General features: G+C 38.6%; 2 protein-coding genes across 2 annotated transcripts; both read left to right on the top strand.

Annotated features, from left to right (window-relative positions):
* The first annotated feature begins 2464 nt into the window (after window positions 1-2464).
* LOC142161810 (uncharacterized) lies at window positions 2465-6264 on the top strand. Its single transcript, XM_075217340.1, has 3 exons — window positions 2465-3867; window positions 4198-5828; window positions 5938-6264. Exons 1-2 carry the CDS (start codon window positions 2577-2579, stop codon window positions 5787-5789), a joined length of 2883 nt encoding a protein of 960 aa, XP_075073441.1. The 5' UTR covers window positions 2465-2576; the 3' UTR covers window positions 5790-5828; window positions 5938-6264.
* Window positions 6265-18956: 12692 nt separating this feature from the next.
* LOC142161808 (uncharacterized) lies at window positions 18957-22515 on the top strand. Its single transcript, XM_075217335.1, has 3 exons — window positions 18957-20359; window positions 20690-22080; window positions 22190-22515. Exons 1-2 carry the CDS (start codon window positions 19069-19071, stop codon window positions 22039-22041), a joined length of 2643 nt encoding a protein of 880 aa, XP_075073436.1. The 5' UTR covers window positions 18957-19068; the 3' UTR covers window positions 22042-22080; window positions 22190-22515.
* Window positions 22516-23602: the final 1087 nt, after the last annotated feature.

Genomic DNA, 23602 nt, shown 5'->3' with positions numbered 1-23602 from the left:
GGTTATTAGTTGTCAATTAGCTGTCATTAATTGGGTAGTTAACTTGTATATATGTACGCCTACTATAGCTGAAGCAATGTAACATTATCATTTCTCAAAATCCATTTCTCTCTTCTCTTCTCCAAGTTTCTCTCTAAGTATTCCCATGGATGAACACTGTTCTCATCCACAATTTAACATAGTGCTCCCACTATTCCAATTTACTTAAGAGTTGTTTGGTATGAGATATTAGAAAAAATAATGCAAACATTAGCTCTATGCAATACTAATACCTTGTTTGATATATTTTTTCAACTTGTGTATAACTAATACTTGCATTAGCTCTATGCATTACTAATACCTTGTTTGGTACATTTTTTTAACTTGTATTAGTTATACATCATACTTGGCATTATCCTATGCATAAGTAATGCATAGAAAACCATGACATTAGTAATACCAATGCTTTAATGCATGCATTAGCATAATTAAAGACAAAATTATCCTTAAAGTCCCTTAAAGCTAGAGAATATGGAGGGCATTTTTGTAAGCAACTATTTTTCTTAAAAATTATGCAATGCATTATAATTTTAATACACCACACCAAACAGTAGATAAAAAATAATATTTGCATAACTAATGCTTGCATTACTAACCCATGTGTTACTAATCCATGCATTACTAATACATAGGAGTGGCAAACGGGCGGGTCGGGTTGGATATGGTTCGGGTCGAAGACGGGTAATGAAAAAACGGATCAATTATCCAACCCGACTCATATTTAATACGGATAAAAAACGGGTTAACCGGCGGATAATATGGATAACCATATTATCCATGACTTCTTGCATATGATCACTTTTGGGAGAATTCTTAGTCTCCCTAACTTGAGAAATCCCCAATTTGAGGCTTTACAAATATAAAAGTTAGGCCCATCAGTTATCCAGTGGTTACCCATTGGTTATCCATTTTCTAAATGGATAATATGGTTCTTATCCATATTTGACCCGTTTTTAAATAGTTCATTATCCAACCCATTTTTAGTGGATAATATGGATGATTAACTGTTTTCTTTTAACCATTTTGCCACCCCTACTAATACACCTTATTCCGCACTATTCTTATACACCCTACCAAGCGACCCCTTAATTTGACTCTTATACGAGGTTTAAAAAGGAACAAAAGCTTTTGTATTTTTTTTAAACATATATTCTCCATGAAGAATGGCTAGGATCAATGAAGTAGACAATTAATCAACCAAATATAGTGTAGCACATGGTAATGAGGTATTTGTCCTCTTAGTTTAGCAACTCCATCACGTAGTTACCTTAAAATAGGGCTTTAAAAACTCATCTACTCTCTCACAAACAATCATTCTCTCATTTAAGAGGGAATTTTGGCCCAAAAAAAAAAAAAAACTAAGATATGAATCTAAGTAATTAGTTGTGCTTCTGACTTAGTATTAAGTGGCGTTTGAAATATATACTAAAACTAATAGCCGCCTTTCACATTTCACAAGCTGTAATTTTCTTTATTTAGTAACACAAAATGCAGTGAGAGTTTCATTTGGAACTGCTGAAACATATCAATATTAAATAAAATGTTCATTTCCAGTTGGCAACAAGTAATTTCTTTAGCCATCACCTCTGATCCGAAAACAAAAATTCCATGTAGTTTGCAAAAGAAAAGTACTACTAAAAAATAAGAATTAGCGACGGACAAATTCTCTAGTTAAACAGTAAAATCCGTCATTAATATTAGGATAGAAGGCTAGGTAGTCGAGTGTTTTCCTTATTCGTGCTAGTAATAGCAGTGTTAGTCTTGTATTTTCCTATTTGTAGATTTCTATAACTATTTGCTATTTCTTTCGATTCGGTTTTCATGTTGGATTGCTGGTATTACTGCTTGTTGTTACGAATTCTTTTTCATCTTTCCTTGAGCCGAGACTATTCCGAGGGTCTATCCGGAATAGCCTCTCTACCTTTATCCAAGGTAGGGGTAAGGTCTTTATACACATCGATCCCAAATCCCACTTCTGAGATTATACTATGGGTTTGTTGTTATTGTTGTCGTCGTCGTCGTAAATCGAAAGTCAACCACAGAACTTTACTAGTTACGGATGTATATAGAAATAACGAGGAAACAAACAAAACTACCAATAATTGTATGATATCTAAGTGTTCATGAAAACTAATACTGGCAAGAGAGTGGAAATATTAAAAAATAACAATCACACTTTGCTTTACTCCATTTTCTGTGTAGCAGGTAACAACTACTTGTTAAAAAGATACTATGGAAATATTCAAAGTGATCCAGAAATGGACTTTAATTAATAAGATGATAATTTGTAGATCCAGCTGTTAAGAGTTGTTATAAATTTTAGTCTTTGATTATCAATCAGACCAATTGAATTGGTCCTTTAAACAGCTCTTTAGAAGCAATTGCTTCCCTAGGAACGTTACTATAAATACATTGGCCATTGATCCATTAAAGGCATCATCTTTCAACACTGTTTCCTTTCTTCTTCTACTCCTTCAAAGTTTTTGGAGATTTCACTAGCCATATTTGGAAGGCTAGGGCAGGAATTTGCCGGCGAAATGAGTCGGTTTCACGGTGGCGGCCCTGCCAAGGGTCGTCGCTATTTGCCACAAATCTTACTGGCGTTGGCCATATTGGCAGTTGCTAATGTAGTGTCAGCAGATACTTATATATATTCTTCTCCACCACCTCCAGCATACGAGTACAAGTCACCACCACCTCCTTCTCCTTCTCCGCCACCACCTTATGTGTATAAATCTCCACCTCCCCCATCACCTTCTCCCCCACTACCATATGTTTATAAATCACCTCCACCTCCTTCTCCATCACCACCTTCACCATATGTGTATAAGTCTCCTCCACCCCCATCATCTTCACCCCCACCACCTTATGTGTATAAATCACCACCTCCTCCTTCGCCATCTCCCCCGCCCCCGTATGTGTACAAATCTCCTCCTCCACCATCACCTTCACCACCACCTCCATATTATTATAAGTCGCCACCTCCACCTTCACCATCACCTCCACCACCATATTATTATAAATCTCCGCCACCACCCTCGCTATCACCACCTCCACCTTACTATTATAAGTCTCCACCGCCACCTTCTCCTTCACCTCCTCCACCATACTACTATAAATCTCCACCACCTCCTTCACCTTCACCTCCGCCACCTTATTATTACAAGTCTCCGCCTCCTCCGTCACCATCACCACCACCACCATACTATTATAAGTCCCCACCACCACCTGCTAAGTCACCTCCTCCCCCATACTACTACAGTTCTCCACCACCACCACTAAAGTCTCCTCCTCCACCATATTATTATTCCTCACCGTCACCACCAAAGAAATCACCCCCGCCACCATATCACTATACTTCCCCACCACCACCAGTTAAGTCTCCTCCTCCACCATATTACTATTCCTCACCACCACCCCCAAAGAAATCACCTCCTCCCCCATATCACTATAGTTCCCCACCTCCACCAGTTAAGTCTCCTCCTCCACAATATTACTATTCCTCACCACCGCCCCCCAAGAAATTACCTCCTCCACCATATTATTACTCTTCTCCACCACCACCAAAGAAATCACCACCGCCACCATATCACTACTCTTCCCCACCACCACCAGTAAAGTCACCTCCAACTCCATACTACTACACCTCCCCACCACCTCCAAAGAAGTCTTCTCCCCCACCGTACTATTACGCTTCACCACCACCACCTACTCAGTACTATCCTCCATATCATCATTTGGTGGTCAAGGTTGTCGGAAAGGTCTACTGTTTTAGATGCTATGATTCAAAATATCCAGAGAAGTCTCATGGCAAGAAACACCTGCAAGGTACAATACTTTTTATTACACATCCACTCTTTTTATTAACTTTAATTTATCACCAAAAATTGATTTAACTATATATTCGCCTTTTTGTTGCTTTATTCGTTAAGCTCTTACCAAAATACCCAAAAATGTGCTAGTAAAAAATTTGCGCGCATCACAATCACTAGATTTTCCTTTTTGAAAAATAAGATTTTAAAATATCAAAAATATTTACAACGTAGTAACTATAAATATTTTTGTAACTATGGAGTAAAATATTGAAAATGACATATGTTAGCAGCTCAATAACTTTAGTGTTAATTAATATATTAATTCTTTTTTCACATGAATTAGGTGCTGTTATTAAGGTGACTTGTAAGGCTGGTGACAAGAAAATTGTGAGTTATGGTACCACAAGGATCAACGGCAAATTCAGCATTACTGTTAAAGGATTTGAATATGCCAAATATGGAGCAAAGGCTTGCAAGGCTAAACTACACAATGCTCCAAAGGATTCTAATTGTGACATTCCTACAAACCTTCACTGGGGAGTAAAGGGCGCTAACCTAAAAGTGAAGTCAAAGAACCATTATGAAGTTGTACTTTATGCAAAACCATTTGCTTATGGCTCTAAGACACCTTATGCAAAATGCACAAAACCTCTGCCTACGCCTGCTCCATACTACTACAAATCTCCTCCACCTCCATCGCCGATTTATATTTACAAGTCACCACCTCCAACAACCCCGACATATGTTTACAAATCTCCACCGCCACCAACTAAGTCTTCACCATCTCCTTATTACTACAAGTCTCCACCTCCACCATCACCAAAACCTGCTCCTGTATACTATTATAAATCACCACCACCTCCATCAACATTGCCTCCACCTACTTACTATTATAAATCTCCTCCACCACCATCACCTTCTCCTCCCCCTCCATATTATTACAAGTCGCCACCACCCCCGTCACCATCGCCTCCACCACCATACTACTATAAGTCACCACCCCCACCATCCCCATCACCACCTCCGCCCTATTATTACAAGTCTCCACCTCCACCATCACCAAAACCTGCACCTATATACTATTATAAATCACCGCCACCCCCGTCACCATCGCCTCCACCTCCTTACTATTACAAATCTCCTCCACCACCATCGCCTTCTCCTCCTCCTCCATATTACTACAAGTCGCCACCACCCCCGTCACCATCGCCTCCACCACCATACTACTATAAGTCACCACCCCCACCATCCCCATCACCACCTCCGCCCTATTATTACAAGTCTCCACCTCCACCATCACCAAAACCTGCACCTATATACTATTATAAATCACCGCCACCCCCGTCACCATCGCCTCCACCTCCTTACTATTACAAATCTCCTCCACCACCATCGCCTTCTCCTCCTCCTCCATATTACTACAAGTCGCCACCACCCCCGTCACCATCACCTCCACCACCATATTACTATACGTCACCACCACCACCATCCCCATCACCACCCCCATCCTATTATTACAAGTCTCCTCCTCCGCCATCTCCATCACCACCCCCGCCCTATTACTATAAGTCTCCCCCTCCACCGGCTCCGTCACCACCCCCGCCCTATTACTACAAGTCTCCTCCACCACCATCACCATCTCCTCCACCACCCTATTACTATAAATCACCACCACCTCCATCGCCATCACCTCCACCTCCATATTACTACAAGTCTCCACCACCGCCATCTCCATCACCGCCACCACCCTATTACTACAAGTCTCCTCCTCCACCGTCGCCTTCTCCTCCACCTCCATACTATTACCACTCTCCACCCCCTCCAGTAAAGTCTCCTCCTCCTGCCTATTACTACAGCTCACCTCCTCCACCCGTGAAATCACCACCTCCACCAGTATACATTTATGCTTCTCCGCCACCTCCAATCCACTACTAAGTATTTCTAAGAGCTCAGCCATTCTCCACAATCAATCAAGTGAGTTGCTGTTTGAATTGTGTATTCTTTTTTGCCATATGAAATCAACTTTTTATTTTTATTTTCTTTGAATTAAGTTCTGATCTTCTATTTTATTGTTTCTTTTCAGATTTTAGTTTGAAGCACTAAATAAATGGCGGCTTCTTGAGGAAAAGATTCAAACGTCAATGGCACAAAGCAATTAATTTATGGAATAAAATATACAACTTTTTAACTGAAGGAATGATTCTTATTGCACACTGTTCTCTAGTGCATTCACGTGGACAAGGGTACAATAACTTTGATTCTTCATATATAGAGTTTGTTTTTTCCGTAATTTATTGGTGTATTGAGGATGTCCTCGTTTTATTCATTGCTTATTAGTTATTGCAAGTTGTTTTCTTGTAATACCTTGGTGTACTTTGTGCACAAATCAATAAGAAGATCAATTTCTTTATATTCACTGTTTTTTTCTTTTTGCTTTTTCCACTCGGTAAACAAAAAAATAAGTCTTATCCTTATATAAAAAATTGAAAATGAGAATACCAATAATTATTTTAAGATCTTTAATAGTTTTAAGGTAAAAGAAGTTCAAGACATATATAAGTAATACACGTATCTCTCGTGTACTTTTATATTTAAGATTTTTTAAAATAAAGCAAAATCCTTTGTATTATTCCCAGGGATGTACAAAGGAAACCGACAAATCGCACCAACCCGATAATCCGAGTCAAACTGAGAAAAAAACCCGACTATGGTTTGGTTTGATTTGGTTTGGTGTTGGAAAAACCCGACCATAATTGGTTTGATTTGGTTTTAACTAAAAAAAGTCAAACCGAAACCAAACCAACCCGACATTACATATATAGAAATTTTGTGATGACCCGATAGGTCATCTCATGTTCTAGAACTAGATTCTGTGTTCCGAATCCTTGAATATCTTATTTTAGCCTTCTTCGATTTGCGTGCGTGGTCCGGGTACTTTTCCGGAAGGCTTATATGTTAAATTTTGATAAAAATAAGAATTTTCGCCTTAAAAGTTAAATTGAGTTGACTTCGGTCAACTATTTAAGAAAATGGACCCGGATCTATATTTCAATGGTCCCGGTGGATCCGTATCATAATTTGGGACCTGGACGTATGTCCGGAATCGAATTCCGAGGTCTCTAGCTCGAGATATGGATTTTTTATGAAAAATTAAAGTTTGAAAGTTTAATGATTTTAAGAATTGACTAATGTTTGGCCTTGTTGATACCGGATCCGTATTTTGGTTTTGGAGCCCCGTACAGGTTTATTATTATATTTATGACTTGTGTGTGAAATTTGGTGAGAAGCGAAGTTAGTTTGACGTGGTTCAGACGATGTCCGGTTGTGAAAATAGAAGTTTTAAAGCTTTCTTGAAAATTTCATTTGATTCGGTGTTCAATTCGTAGTTCTAGGTGTTATTTTGGCGATTCGATTACGCGAGCACGTTCGTATGATGTTTTAGGACTTGTGTGCATTTTTGATTTGGAGCCCCGAGGGCTCGGGTGAGTTTCGGATAGGCTACCAGATGATTTGAACTTAGAAAATCTGGTGTTTTTGTTGCAGCTGGTGTTCTAGTGGGTTGTGTTTCGGAATCGCGAAGCCATTCTTGCAATCGCAAAGGGGATCTGGGCTGGGGAAGGATTTTACACTACTCGAACGTGAGACCATGATCGCGAACGCGGAGCACTAGGAGATTACACTACGCAAACGCGACCCGTCACACGCGAACGTGTAGCATTAGCTAGGCTGGGCAGAAGGAGTTGAGGTAACTCTACGCGAACGCGTAGGTCGGGGGGCTAGACCTTCGCGAACGCGTACAGTTACTCGCGATCGCGTAGGCCACTTAGGTCCAACTTTTCGAGAACGCGTCAGTGTTCAAGCGAACACGATAAACACTAGCGCCCGGTGATAAAACAATCCCATTATGGGTTTTTTGCCATTCATTCAAATTTTCAAAAGCTAGAAAGCCTAGAGACAATTTTTTTCAAGATATTTTCTTCCCTAATTTGTTGGTAAGTGATTCTAATGCACTTTCTTTCAATTACCCATTATATTTCATGAGTTTTCAACCTAGAATCTAGGAATTTCATGGTGGAAATTGGGGGTTTGGGTAGAACTAGGAGTTTTTCTATAATTAGAATATAAACCTCGAATTGAGGTCGGATTTCGAAACAAATTACATAATTGGGCTCGACGTTGAATGGGTAAATGGATTTTGGTCCAAACCTCGTTTTTTGACCAAGCGCGTCCGTGGTCGATTTTTGAATTTTTGGGGAAAAGTTTGGGAAATCAAAATTTATGCATTGTAGTTGATTCGTTTAATAGTATTTGATGTTATTGAATTAATTGTGGCTATATACAAGTAGTTTGGAGGCGAATTCTAGGGGAAAGACCCCGGTAGAGCTTTGAATTGACTGCGAAGTGAGCTAAGTATTGTGTCTAACCTTGACTTGAGGGAATTAGGAACCCTCGGACTATGTGCTATGTGATTCTCATGTGAGCGGCGTATATGCGACGTGACGAGTGCTTATACGCCTCAAAATTATCTATTTTTTCCCGATTTACCGCTTTTCCTTAATTGTTTCCTTTTCTATCTTAGCTATTATATGGTCTAAATACTTTCCATGCCTAACTGCTACCTGTTAATTAATATCTTCCCCTGTTAATGATGTTAGTTCTTTTCATAGTTTTATGAATTCCTGCTACTCCCTCCGTTCCAATTTATGTGAACCTATTTGACTAGGTACAGAGTTTAAGAAAAAATGAAGACTTTTGGAATTTGTGATCTTAAACAAGTCAAAAAGTGGCCCAGAGTATTCATGTGGTTATAAAAGCTTCTCATTAATGGTAGAATTATAAGTTTATGATAAATTGTTACCAAATTTAGAAAAGGGTCATTCCTTTTGGAATGGACCAAAAAGGAAATAGGTTCACATAAACTGGAACAGAGGGAGTATTTGCTTAAATAGACTTGTTTGCACCTTCTAATTTTAAATTGCTGGATTGGTCTCGCTGTGTAATATTACTTGTGTAGATTCTATATTGTGCAAGGTTTCCTTTTGGTTCGGTTTGGCGTGTAGTTTGAACTATTGTTTTGACTGTGCTTTGAGTATTTGGTACTGATATGGTGGAATCGGGTTGCATGCTGCAGCAGGTATAATAAGGGTGGATTGTTATAGTGGAATAATTGTGAATATATTCTATGCGGTGGGATTGGGTTGTACGCCGCAACAGGTGGAATAAGGGTGGATTGATATGGTGAAATAAGGCTGATTTATAATACTGTATTGATATATGGTGGGATCGGGTTGCGCATCGCAACATATTTACATATATTATCTCTGTTATTGATGCTATTTCGGTGAAATAAGGGAGGATTTGTGTTGTCTAGTGGGATCGAGTTGCGTGCCGCAATAGCCTATATGTTTCCATTTCTTGAGCTTTGTTGGTTTTTACGATATTTATTTGAACTGCTAAAGATTGGTAATTCTGGACGGTACTGGTTTATTCTTGAGGCTGTGGTCATTATTTTCAGATTATTGTTTAATTCTGTTCAGTATTTCTATTATTCTATCAATTATTATATATGATGCGTTGTAATGACCTGGCCGGTCGTTTCATAAGTTATAACTCTGTCTCCTCCATTTATGCTTCCTTGTGTGTTGTTCAACTATATTTCATCATATCTTGTTGGTTGTGTTATGTTCGGAGTGGTCGTAGAGTGGAATGGGACACCTAGTCTCCGATTTGGAAGCTTAAGTTGGAAAAAGTCAACTGGATGTTGACTTATGTGTAGAAGATCTCGGATGCGAATTCTGATGATTCGGATAGCTTCGTTAGGTGATTTTGGACTTAGGAGTGTGTTCGGAATGTAATTTGGAAGTTCGTGGTAGATCTAGGCTTGAATTGGCGAAATTGGAAATTTGGCGTTTTTCGGCCAGTAGAGAAAATCTTGATATCAGGGTCGGAATGGAATTCCGGAAATTGGAGTAGGTCCGTTGTGTCATTTGTCATGTGTGTGCAAAATTTCAGGTCATTCGGACGAGGTTTGATAGGTCTTGGCATCATTTGCGGAATTCAGAAGTTTGAAAATCCTTAGGCTTGAATCCGAGAATGATTTGATATTGTGATGTTATTTTGAGTGTTCCGAAAGTTGGAATAAGTTGGAATGGTGTTATGTGATGTGTTGGTATATTTGGTTGAGACCCCAAGGGGCTCAAGAAGATTTCAGATGGTTAACGGAGAAGTATGGAAGTGGGATTTTGCAGCTGAAGATGTTGTTTTTGTTGTTTCCGCACCTGCAGAATTTGTCGCAGGAGCGGAGGATTTGACCGCACCTGCGAGCCCGCAGGCACGAGGTCTGGGGCACAGGTGCAGAATCTGGAGACTTAAGTGAAATGTGCAGATGCGGCGTATGGACTGTAGGTGCGTAAATTGGGCTACATATGCGGAATCCCTTGGGCAGAAAGTTTAAATTGACCCCTTTCGCGAATTTTGGTGATTCTTTACAATTTCAACTCGGTTTTTGGAGCTTTTTGAGAGTTTTAAAGAGGGATTCAAAGGGAAACTCGTTGAGGTAATGTTTTTGAGCCTAAAACTCGATTCTATAGTGATTTTCAGTTGATTAAGCATGAAATTTGTGGGATTTAAGGGTGAAAATTAGGGAAATTAGGGCTTGAAATTGGAGAGTTTAAATTGGAGATTTGAGGGGCCATTTGAGGTCCGATTTTGATGATTTTGGTATGTATAGACTCGGGAGTGAAATGAGTTTCTAGATTTGTGATTTTTGTTGGATTCCGAGACGTGGTCCCCGGGGTCGGGTTTGGCCAATTTCGGTATTTTTGAGCTAATTTGATAATTTTGGCATGGGCTTTATTCCTTTAGCATGTATTAATGATGTGATACCGATTTTGATTAGATTCAGAGCATTTGGAGGCCGAGTCAAGAGGCAAGGGCATCGCGGGCTAGAGTTTTATCCAGGTTTAGATAAGTAATGACGGTAAATCTTATCCTGAGGGTATGAAACCCCAGATTTCTCATTGTTTTGCTACTTTAAGGTGTCGCGCACGTTAGATGACGAGCATGCCATTGGGTATTGTGACTTGGTCCGTCCCGTACGACTATTAGTCGCATATTTGACTTAAAACTATTTGTTAATTATGTGTTTTGGAAAGAACTACTATAACTTGGGTTGAATGCCATATCTGGGCCTTGTGCCAAGATGTTTGGACCCTTAGGGGATTTTTACTACCGTTCCTCACTGTTTTGATTTAATATCTATACTCAGTGATGCTATATTTTACTGATTTCATAATTCAACCTCATTTACTCCGTTTTGATACTATGTGTCACGACCCAAAAACCGACCCGATCGTGATGGCACCTATCGTGAAACTAGGCCAGCCGACACAACTCTCGAATCAGCCATTTTCCGGTAAAAGTTATTTTTATACCATTTATAAACCAATAATATCATAATGAAAATTTAAAAGAAAAGTGCAGAATAATTACACAAGCCCGACATCGGAGTGTCACTAGTCATGAGCATCTACCTCATGAAATTTGAAGCTGATTATCAAAATTCAAAAGGCAAGTCTATTGCATGTATACACACACTAATTAAGGGGTCGTTTGGTTCGGAGATGAGTTACACAGAGATTATGTAGATATTAGTTATGTAAGGACATGGTGGAGCAGCCAAGGAGGGGTAAAATCTAACCAAATATTATATAAGTCATGCAGATTTTATACGAAAATTAAAACACCAACCAAACATAGTAATAAGTCATGTTGATTTTACATAGTTAGACATGGATTAACTAAGTCGTGCAGATTTTATACGAAAATTAAAACACCAACCAAACATAGTAATAAGTTATGCTGATTTTACATAGTTAGACATGGATTAACTCTTTTGGAAGGTCAACCAAATGACCCCTAAGGAACCATGTTTTACAAATATGCTGAAAATAGAGTATTATCAGTGCAAATAGAATTGTAATTGTGCACGTGGCTTATTTAATAGGCAGATTATTAGTTAGTTAGGTGGTTATTAGCTGTCATTAGTTGGGTAGTTAACTTGTATATATGTTCGCTTACTATAGCTGAAACAATGTAACAATATCATTTTCTCAAATTCCCATTCTCTCTTCTCTTCTCCATCTTTCTCTCTAAGCATTCCCATGGATGAACACTGTTATCATCCATAATTTAACATGATATCGGAGCTGCTGATGTTGTTTACTCGCGCAATTTGATTTCAATTTGTCCTCTCGCACATATTTCTTCTACTTCTTCATTTTCTATTTTTTTGTGGTGCAACAACGGTGACTGACTTGAGAACTAAGGAGCAAACACTTGTATACACACATCCACTTTACCTTGGACCTTCTAACACTTCTGGCATAGTTTTGATTTCTATTAAGCTTACCAGATCTGAAAACTATGGGCTTTGGAGTCGAACGATAAAGATCACTCTTTTGGGGAAAAGGAAGCTAGGGTTCATGAATGGTACTTGCACAAAAGAGACCTTCAACACATAATTGCATGAGCAATGGGAGACTTGTAATGCCATTGTACTCTCATGGCTGATGAATATTGTATACACTGAGCTTTTGAGTGAAATTGCATATGCTACAGATGCTCACCTGGTTTGGGAGGATTTGAGAGAGACATTTGATAAAGTCAATCGCATGCGCATCTTCCAGCTACATAGAGCCATCAATACTCTGTATTAAGGTACTGACTTTGTATCCACTTATTTCACGAAATTAAAGAGTTTATGGAGTGAATGTAATGCTATGGTGCCAACTCCCAATTTATAAGACTATGTAGCAACAAAGGTTATTACAATTTCTTAGTGGCTTAAATGACTCGTATGATCCAATAAGCAGACAGATTTTGCTGACGTCTAGTGTTCCCTCACTTAATCAAGCATATGCTATGATTATTGAGGATGAAAATCACAATTCACCTAGTCTAAATGCAACAAGAATTAAATCAGATCTGATGGCTTTGTAGATTAGTCAAGGATAGGGTTACAAAGGCAAACAACCTTTTATGCAATGTGAATATTGCAAACTAAAAAGACAAAACTAAGGAGAATTGTTATAAGCTAATATGATATCCTACAGACTTCAAGAGTAAGAAGATGTTTGGACAGGGTGCTAGTAGTTCTGGGACTCAGCAAGGGGGTTAGTACAGGAGACCACAACAACAACAAGCTTTAGCAGCTATGAATAGTATATCTGGGAATAGTGATGGTCAATTGTCAACACATCAATACTCTGAGGGAAAGGAACTTATTGCAGGCAAATTTTTCATTGTTCAGTAGTATCAGCAGATTTTGGCATTGCTAAACAAGGACAGACCGTCATGCAAATTTGGCAAGTAATGCTACCTGTTTCATGTCATAGATTTAGAAAAATGACTGGATTGTAGATTCTAGTGCTACACACCATATAGCTGCATGTAGTTTGGATATAATATTAAATGGCATTAATGTAGATGCCTCATTAAGGGATAAGGTTAGCTTACCTACTGGAGATAGGGTGGACATAACCTATATTGGTCTGACATCTATTTTCAAAGGAGAGATGATATCCAATATTCTTACCTGATTTTTGTATATTTTAGGATCTATGCAATAGTTGGATGAAGGAGATTGATAAGGAGTTAGCTGGTCTATACATTTTCAGTTCCGAGGATGACAAGAATAAGTTTCAGAAGCATATTATGGTAGCAACTACAAACAAAAAAGATTACAGATTATGACATATGAGGCTAGGGCACCCCTCTATTACTGTTATGAAGAGTATGAGTTTACTAAGTCACAATGTAAATAGTTCACTTCTGAATAATTGTCCAGTCTCTCCTTTGACTAACCAGACAAGGCTGAAGTTTCCTATAAGCAAATCTAGAGCTATAACAGCATTTCATCTTGTACATATGGATCTATGGGGACCCTATATAAATCCTACTTTTGATAAGAAATACTATTTCTTGACCATTTTGGATGATCACAGTAGATTTACTTGGGTTTTTCTATTGCAATTGAAAACTGAAGTCATAGTTGTTATAACTAAATACCTATTGTTGATCAGAAATCAATTTTGCTTAATGTTAAAACAATAAGATCAGATAATGGCACTGAATTCTTCAATTCACAGTGCACTAAGCTATTTGAGGACTTGGGAATTATACATCAAAGCATTTATGTGCATACTCCACAACAGAATGGCATTGCGGAAAGAAAGCATATGCATATACTGGATGTGGCTAGGGCCTTGAGATTTCAAGACAACTTACCCATCAGATACTGGGGAGTATGTGTACAAGCTGCAGTCTACCTATTGAACAGACTAGCTTCTACTGCTACACAAGGAAAGAGTCCTTTTGAACTCTTATATAGAAGACAAGCATCCCTATACATTTGAGAGTGATCAGTTGTTTGTGCTATGCAATAGTGATTCCCAAAGATGACAAATTTGCTAAAAGAGCCAAAGCCTGTGTGTTTATGGACTATTACAGCACACAAAAGGTTTATTTGTTGATGAATTTGTCTACCAAACATTTCTTTGTGATCAGAGATGTTGTCTTCAAGGAGTCAGTCTTTCCCTTTACACACTCACAGACTTCTAAATCTCCTTTAATTACTGACTTTCTTATGCAGGAACTTAAGGTATTTTCTAATACACAGATTCCTATTGTTGTTCCCACTCAACCAATTGCAGAAGCTACATTACCATTTGTAGATCAACATGCTAGTAACACAGTTGATGCTGATGCGGTTGAAGATCCCCTTCATGATTCTCATGCTGAAGCCAACAGTCATGGAGAATCTCATGATGTTCCAATGAACAACTTGCCAAACATAGGTGTTGGGAAAACTTCACATACATATTCAGGATATTTTGTAGAAGAAGAAGCAGGCACTTCCTCAGCTTTAGAAAACCCTTCCATACTCAGAAAATCAAAGAGGCAATGTGTTCAACCAATATGAATGAAAGACTATGTATCAACTAGGAATAATACCAGCATATATCCCATAGCCAACTATCTATCCTACAACAATACTACCACTCAATATCAGTCCTATTTGGCTAAGTCCTCCAATCTAGTGGAACCTCAAACTTTCAAGCAGGCAGCCAAAGATGAAAGATGGATAGAGGCCATGAAGCAAGAGATCAAAGCTCTAGAGGATATCCATACTTGGGAAGTAGTACTACTACCTCAAAGGAAACATGTAGTGGGATCTAAGTGGGTATATAAAATAAAGTATCATGCTAATGGTAAAGTTGAAAGGTTCAAGGCAAGGCTAGTAGCCAAAAGGTATAGCTAACAAAAAGGTTTGGATTATCATGATACATTTTCACTTGTTGTGAAGATGGTCACTGTAAGATCAGTGATAGCAAGGATGAAACTTATGTCAAATGGATATTTACAATGCCTTCTTACAAGATGACATTTGTGAAGAAGTCTACATGAAAATGCCCGAGGGATTCAGAAATCAGGGGGAGAAGAAAGTGTGCAAGTTGAGAAAGTCCCTATATGGACTCAAATAGGCCTCTAGGCAATGGAATATCAAGCTCACAGATGCTCTATTGAGTGCAGGTTTTGTTCAAAGCACTCATGATTACTCTCTATTCACCTTGAAGAAACAGGAAGACATAGTGATTATCCTTGTCTATGTTGATGACTTGCTGATCACTGGCAGTAATATACAGCTAACCACTGAAGCCAAACAAGTCTTGCGTCATCAGTTCAAGATGAAGGACTTAGGGGATCTGAAGTGCTTAGATCTAAATTTGGCATAATGCTAAATGAGAGGAAATATGTGCTGGAGTTAATCTCTGCGCTGGGGTTAAGTGGAGCCAAACTAGTCAATATACCTCTTCAATCAAACCTAAAACTCATCATAGTAGAGTTTGATACTGCCACATGAGCTACAGATGATACACTTTTAGAGGATGCAAGTCTCTACCAAAGGCTTGTTGGGAAGCTAATGTATGTGACTATCACTAGGCCTGACATCAGTTATGCAGTTCAAACCTTGAGTCAGTTTATGCAAAGACCTAAGAAGTCACACTGGGAGGATGATACCAGAGTTGTAAGATACCTGAAATGTTCACTAGGACAAGGAGTATGGCTTAAGGCAGAACCTAATAATACTCTAACATGCTGGTGTGACTCAGATTGGGCTGCTTGCCCAAACACCAGAAGATGTGTAACAGGTTATGTTATCAAGTTTGGAAGCTTCTTGATCTCCTGGAAGTCCAAGAAACAATACACTGTGTCTAGGAGTTCGGCTGAAGCAGAGTATAGAAGCATGGCCTCAAGTGTTGCAGAAGTCACTTGGCTGCTTGGATTGTTTCAGGAGTTGGAAGTTCAAATCCTTCAACCTGTAGCTATGATAAGTGATAGCAAAACTGTTATGCAAATAACTTCTAATCCCATTTTTCACGAAAGGACAAAACATATCGAGATGGATTGCCACTTTATTCGAGACAAGATTAAAGGGGGAATGGTACAAACATTCTATGTGCCTACCAGGGATCAACTAGCTGATTTGTTGACTAAGGGCTTAGGACAACAACAACACTTGCATTTGTTAGGCAAGCTGGGTATGCTCAACATATTGCACCCTCCAGCTTGAGGGGGAGTATTATCAATGCAGATGGAATTGTAATTGTGCACGTGGCTTATTTAATAGGCAGATTATTAGTTAGTTAGTTAGGTGGTTATTAGTTGTCAATTAGTTGTCATTAGTTGGGTAGTTAACTTGTATATATGTACACCTACTATAGCTGAAGCAATGTAACATTATCATTTCTCAAAATCCATTTCTCTCTTCTCTTCTCCAAGTTTCTCTCTAAGTATTCCCATGGATGAACACCGTTCTCATCCACAATTTAACATAGTGCTCCCACAATTCCAATTTACTTAAGGGTTGTTTGGTAGGAGATATTAGAAAAAATAATGCAAACATTAGCTCTATGCAATACTAATACCTTGTTTGATATATTTTTTCAACTTGTGTATAACTAATACTTGCATTAGCTCTATGCATTACTAATACCTTGTGTGGTACATTTTTTCAACTTGTATTAGTTATACATCATACTTGGCATTATCCTATGCATAAGTAATGCATAGAAAACCATGACATTAGTAATACCAATGCTTTAATGCATGCATTAGCATAATTAAAGACAAAATTATCCTTAAAGTCCCTTAAAGCTAGAGAATATGGAGGGCATTTTTGTAAGCAACTATTTTTCTTAAAAATTATGCAATGCATTATAATTTTAATACACCACACCAAACAGTAGATAAAAAATAATATTTGCATAACTAATGCTTGCATTACTAACCCATGTGTTACTAATCCATGCATTACTAATACATAGGAGTGGCAAACGGGCGGGTCGGGTTGGATATGGTTCGGGTCGAAGACGGGTAATGAAAAAACGGATCAATTATCCAACCCGACTCATATTTAATACGGATAAAAAACGGGTTAACCGGCGGATAATATGGATAACCATATTATCCATGACTTCTTGCATATGATCACTTTTGGGAGAATTCTTAGTCTCCCTAACTTGAGAAATCCCCAATTTGAGGCTTTACAAATATAAAAGTTAGGCCCATTAGTTATCCAGTGGTTACCCATTGGTTATCCATTTTCTAAATGGATAATATGGTTCTTATCCATATTTGACCCGTTTTTAAATAGTTCATTATCCAACCCATTTTTAGTGGATAATATGGATGATTAACTGTTTTTTTAACCATTTTGCCACCCCTAATACACCTTATTCCGCACTATTCTTATACACCCTACCAAGCGACCCCTTAATTTGACTCTTATTCGAGGTTTAAAAAGGAACAAAAGCTTTTGTATTTTTTTTAAACATATATTCTCCATGAAGAATGGCTAGGATCAATGAAGTAGACAATTAATCAACCAAATATAGTGTAGCACAAGGTAATGAGGTATTTGTCCTCTTAGTTTAGCAACTCCATCACGTAGTTACCTTAAAATAGGGCTTTAAAAACTCATCTAGTCTCTCACAAACAATCATTCTCTTATTTAAGATGGGAATTTTGGCCCAATATTAATATTAAATAAAATGTTCATTTCCAGTTGGCAACAAGTAATTTCTTTAGCCATCACCTCTGATCCGAAAACAAAAATTCCATGTAGTTTGCAAAAGAAAAGTACTACTAAAAAATAAGAATTAGCGACAGACAAATTCTCTAGTTAAACAGTAAAATCCGTCGTTAATATTACTTAACGATAAATTATCAATAAACGAGCTTTCGTAGTTAATTCTGTTTTTTTACTAGCTTGATGAAATTGAAGAAGAAGAAAAAGTTCTTAATATTAGAAGAAAACATGCATTGTTTAATTTTCCTTCTTCAAATCAATTAGGAAGGCATGAAGGTCGAGAATATTAGGATAGAAGGCTAGGTAGTCGAGTGTTTTCCTTATTCGTGCTAGTAATAGCAGTGTTAGTCTTGTATTTTCCTATTCGTAAATTTCTATAACTATTTGCTATTTCTTTCGATTCGGTTTTTCATCTTTCCTTGAGCCGAGACTATTCCGAGGGTCTATTCGGAATAGCCTCTCTATCTTTATCCAAGGTAGGGGTAAGGTCTTTATACACATCGACCCCAAATTCCACTTCTGAAATTATACTGTGGGTTTGTTGTTGTTGTTGTCGTCGTCGCCGTAAATCGAAAGTCAACCACAGAACTTTACTAGTTAGGGATGTATATAGAAATAACGAGGAAACAAACAAAACTATCTAAGTGTTCATGAAAACTAATACTGGCAAGAGAGTGGAAATATTAAAAAATAACAATCACTTTGCTTTACTCCATTTTCTGTGTAGCAGGTAACAACTACTTGTTAAAAAGATACTATGGAAATATTCAAAGTGATGAAGAAATGGACTTTAATAAATAAGATGATAATTTGTAGATCCAGCTGTTAAGAGTTGTTATAAATTTTAGTCTTTGATTATCAATCAGACCAATTGATTTGGTCCTTTAAACAGCTCTTTAGAAGCAATTGCTTCCCTAGGAACGTTACTATAAATACATTCGCCATTGATCCATTAAAGGCATCATCTTTCAACACTGTTTCCTTTCTTCTTCTACTCCTTCAAAGTTTTTGGAGATTTCACTAGCCATATTTGGAAGGCTAGGGCAGGAATTTGCCGGCGAAATGAGTCGGTTTCACGGTGGCGGCCCTGCCAAGGGTCATCGCTATTTGCCACAAATCTTACTGGCGTTGGCCATATTGGCAGTTGCTAATGTAGTGTCAGCAGATCCTTATATATATTCTTCTCCACCACCTCCAACATACGAGTACAAGTCACCACCACCTCCTTCTCCTTCTCCGCCACCACCTTATGTGTATAAATCTCCACCTCCCCCATCACCTTCTCCCCCACTACCATATGTTTATAAATCACCTCCACCTCCTTCTCCATCACCACCTCCACCATATGTGTATAAGTCTCCTCCACCCCCATCATCTTCATCCCCACCACCTTATGTGTATAAATCACCACCTCCTCCTTCGCCATCTCCCCCGCCCCCGTATGTGTACAAATCTCCTCCTCCATCATCACCTTCACCACCACCTCCATATTATTATAAGTCGCCACCTCCACCTTCACCATCACCTCCACCACCATATTATTATAAATCTCCGCCACCACCCTCGCTATCACCACCTCCACCTTACTATTATAAGTCTCCACCGCCACCTTCTCCTTCACCTCCTCCACCATACTACTATAAATCTCCACCACCTCCTTCACCTTCACCTCCGCCACCTTATTATTACAAGTCTCCGCCTCCTCCGTCACCATCACCACCACCACCATACTATTATAAGTCCCCACCACCACCTGCTAAGTCACCTCCTCCCCCATACTACTACAGTTCTCCACCACCACCACTAAAGTCTCCTCCTCCACCATATTATTATTCCTCACCGCCACCACCAAAGAAATCACCCCCGCCACCATATCACTATACTTCCCCACCACCACCAGTTAAGTCTCCTCCTCCATCGTATTACTATTCCTCACCACCACCGCCAAAGAAATCACCTCCTCCCCCATATCACTATAGTTCCCCACCTCCACCAGTTAAGTCTCCTCCTCCACAATATTACTATTCCTCACCACCGCCTCCCAAGAAATCACCTCCTCCACCATATTATTACTCTTCTCCACCACCACCAAAGAAATCACCACCGCCACCATATCACTACTCTTCCCCACCACCACCAGTAAAGTCACCTCCAACTCCATACTACTACACCTCCCCACCACCTCCAAAGAAGTCTTCTCCCCCACCGTACTATTACGCTTCACCACCACCACCTACTCAGTACTATCCTCCATATCATCATTTGGTGGTCAAGGTTGTCGGAAAGGTCTACTGTTTTAGATGCTATGATTCAAAATATCCAAAGAAGTCTCATGGCAAGAAACACCTGAAAGGTACAATATTTTTTATTACACATCCACTATTTTTATTAACTTTAATTTATCACCAAAAATTGATTTAACTATATATTTTCCTTTTTGTTGCTTTATTCGTTAAGCTCTTACCAAAATACCCAAAAATGTGCTAGTAAAAAATTTGCGCGCATCACAATCACTAGATTTTCCTTTTTGAAAAATAAGATTTTAAAATATCAAAAATATTTACAACGTAGTAACTATAAATATTTTTGTAACTATGGAGTAAAATATTGAAAATGACATATGTTAGCAGCTCAATAACTTTAGTGTTAAGTAATATATTAATTCTTTTTTCACATGAATTAGGTGCTGCTATTAAGGTGACTTGTAAGGCTGGTGACAAGAAAATTGTGAGTTATGGTACCACAAGGATCAACGGCAAATTCAGCATTACTGTTAAAGGATTTGAATATGCCAAATATGGAGCAAAGGCTTGCAAGGCTAAACTACACAATGCTCCAAAGGATTCTAATTGTGACATTCCTACAAACCTTCACTGGGGAGTAAAGGGTGCTAACCTAAAAGTGAAGTCAAAGAACAATTATGAAGTCGTACTATATGCAAAACCATTTGCTTATGGCTCTAAGACACCTTATGCAAAATGCACAAAACCTCTGCCTACGCCTGCTCCATACTACTACAAATCTCCTCCACCTCCATCGCCGATTTATATTTACAAGTCACCACCTCCAACAACCCCGACATATGTTTACAAATCTCCACCGCCACCAACTAAGTCTTCACCATCTCCTTATTACTACAAGTCTCCACCTCCACCATCACCAAAACCTGCTCCTGTATACTATTATAAATCACCACCACCTCCATTACCATCACCTCCACATCCTTACTATTATAAATCTCCTCCACCACCATCACCTTCTCCTCCTCCTCCATATTACTACAAGTCGCCACCACCCCCATCACCATCACCTCCACCACCATACTACTATAAGTCACCACCACCGCCATCCTCATCACCACCCCTGCCCTATTATTACAAGTCTCCACCTCCACCATCACCAAAACCTGCACCTGTATACTATTATAAATCACCACCACCCCCGTCACCATCACCTCCACCTCCTTACTATTACAAATCTCCTCCACCACCATCGCCTTCTCCTCCTCTTCCATATTACTACAAGTCGCCACCACCCCCATCATCATCATCTCCACCATCATACTACTATACGTCACCACCACCACCATCCCCATCACCACCCCCATCCTATTATTACAAGTCTCCTCCTCCGCCATCTCCATCACCACCCCCGCCCTATTACTATAAGTCTCCCCCTCCACCGGCTCCGTCACCACCCCCGCCCTATTACTACAAGTCTCCTCCACCACCATCACCATCTCCTCCACCACCCTATTACTATAAATCACCACCACCTCCATCGCCATCACCTCCACCTCCATATTACTACAAGTCTCCACCACCACCATCTCCATCACCGCCACCACCCTATTACTACAAGTCTCCTCCTCCACCGTCGCCTTCTCCTCCACCTCCATACTATTACCTCTCTTCACCTCCACCAGTGAAGTCTCCTCCTCCTCCCTATTACTACAGCTCACCTCCTCCACCCGTGAAATCACCACCTCCACCAGTATACATTTATGCTTCTCCGCCACCTCCAATCCACTACTAAGTATTTCTAAGAGCTCAGCCATTCTCCACAATCAATCAAGTGAGTTGCTGTTTGAATTGTGTATTCTTTTTTGCCATATGAAATCAACTTTTTATTTTTCTTTTCTTTGAATTAAGTTCTGATCTTCTATTTCATTGTTTCTTTTCAGATTTTAGTTTGAAGCACTAAATAAAAGCTAGCTTCTTGAGGAAAAGATTCAAACGTCAAATGATACAAAGCAACTAATTTATGGAATAAGATATTCAACCTTTCAATTGAAGGATTGATTCTTATTGCACATTGTTCTCTAGTGCATTCACGTGGACAAGGCTAAAATAACTTTGATTCTTCATAAATAGAGTTTGTTTTTTAGTAATTTATTGTTGTATTGAGGATGCCCTCGTTTTATTTATTTCTTATTAGTTATTGCAAGTTGTTTTCTTGCACTACCTTGGTGTACTTGTGCACAAATCAATAAGAAGATCAATTTCGCTATATTCACTGTTTTGTCTTTATCTTTTTGCTTTTTTCCACTCGGTAGACAAATCAATACGTCTCATCCTTATATATAAAAAATTTGAAATGAGAATACCAATAATTATTTTAAGATCTATTATAGTTTTAAGGTAAATTAATTTTTTTTTCCGGGAAAACAAAGCATGCATTAATCAAACCTAACAGTCAATGGCACAAAACCAGATGAAGCCTCATTGATAATCCAAACAGGAAAGTTATCAAACCAAGAGACTTCACTAAATAGTGAGAAAGAAAATTCAGCTAACTTATGACTACAAGTATTGAAACCTCTACTTAGATACTTAAAAGATACATCACTCAGATGTTGCTGAATTGCCCAAATATCTTCGCAAACAGTATTAACCTCCCATGAAGGACCTCTGCTTCCATTAAGCATTTGAACCATTGTTAAGGAATCAGACAAGATATGTATATTTTTTCATTCATACTTCACCGCCAGTTGAATTGCTTTTCTTATTGCCAACGCTTCAGCTATTATGGCTTTTCCAACAAAATGAATTGGACTACCATAGACATAAGGCACATTACCATTAGCCTTTAAGGCTACCATTCCAATACTCGCTTTACGAGTCTTTAAATCCAGACCTGCATCTACATAAAGCAACACTTTTTCTGAAGAAAGAGTTAGTAATGATGGGTTAGTAGAAGCATCTCTCATAGTGTTAACATGTTCCTTTTCAACTATAAATTCACTAAAATAAAATAATAATTTAGATAAAATATCATTTTCACTCCATATCACCGAATTAAAAATATAATTATTCCTAGCCTTCCAAATCATCCATAAAATAGACACCACCAGTTGCAATAAGGTATTAATTTTTGAGAATATTTTAGTGTCTAACACTAATTTATACCACCATGTAGAAAAATCAGAGATCAGATGCAAATCTGGCCAACGAATCGGACTCATTTTTCACATATTAATTGATCTAGGACATTTGAAGAATATGTGCTTTAAAGTTTCAGGTTCCATCCCACAAATAGGACAAACGTCATCCATATAGTGAATTTTTTTTAATAATATTTTTAACAGACAATGTAT

Source organism: Nicotiana tabacum, chromosome 1 (genome assembly GCF_000715075.1).
Source record: "Nicotiana tabacum cultivar K326 chromosome 1, ASM71507v2, whole genome shotgun sequence".
NCBI classification, from domain to species: domain Eukaryota; kingdom Viridiplantae; phylum Streptophyta; class Magnoliopsida; order Solanales; family Solanaceae; genus Nicotiana; species Nicotiana tabacum.
The sequence above is the reverse complement of the archived record's forward strand: the minus strand, read 5'-3'. Positions and strand labels throughout refer to the sequence as shown.

Bases quoted from the DNA above. Each gene is read 5' to 3' on its own strand.
- LOC142161810 (XM_075217340.1), top strand. From the start codon at position 2,577: ATGAGTCGGTTTCACGGTGGCGGCCCTGCCAAGGGTCGTCGCTATTTG. The intron at 3,868-4,197 runs GTACAATACTTT...CACATGAATTAG, and splicing joins TGGCAAGAAACACCTGCAAG to GTGCTGTTATTAAGGTGACT.
- LOC142161808 (XM_075217335.1), top strand. From the start codon at position 19,069: ATGAGTCGGTTTCACGGTGGCGGCCCTGCCAAGGGTCATCGCTATTTG. The intron at 20,360-20,689 runs GTACAATATTTT...CACATGAATTAG, and splicing joins TGGCAAGAAACACCTGAAAG to GTGCTGCTATTAAGGTGACT.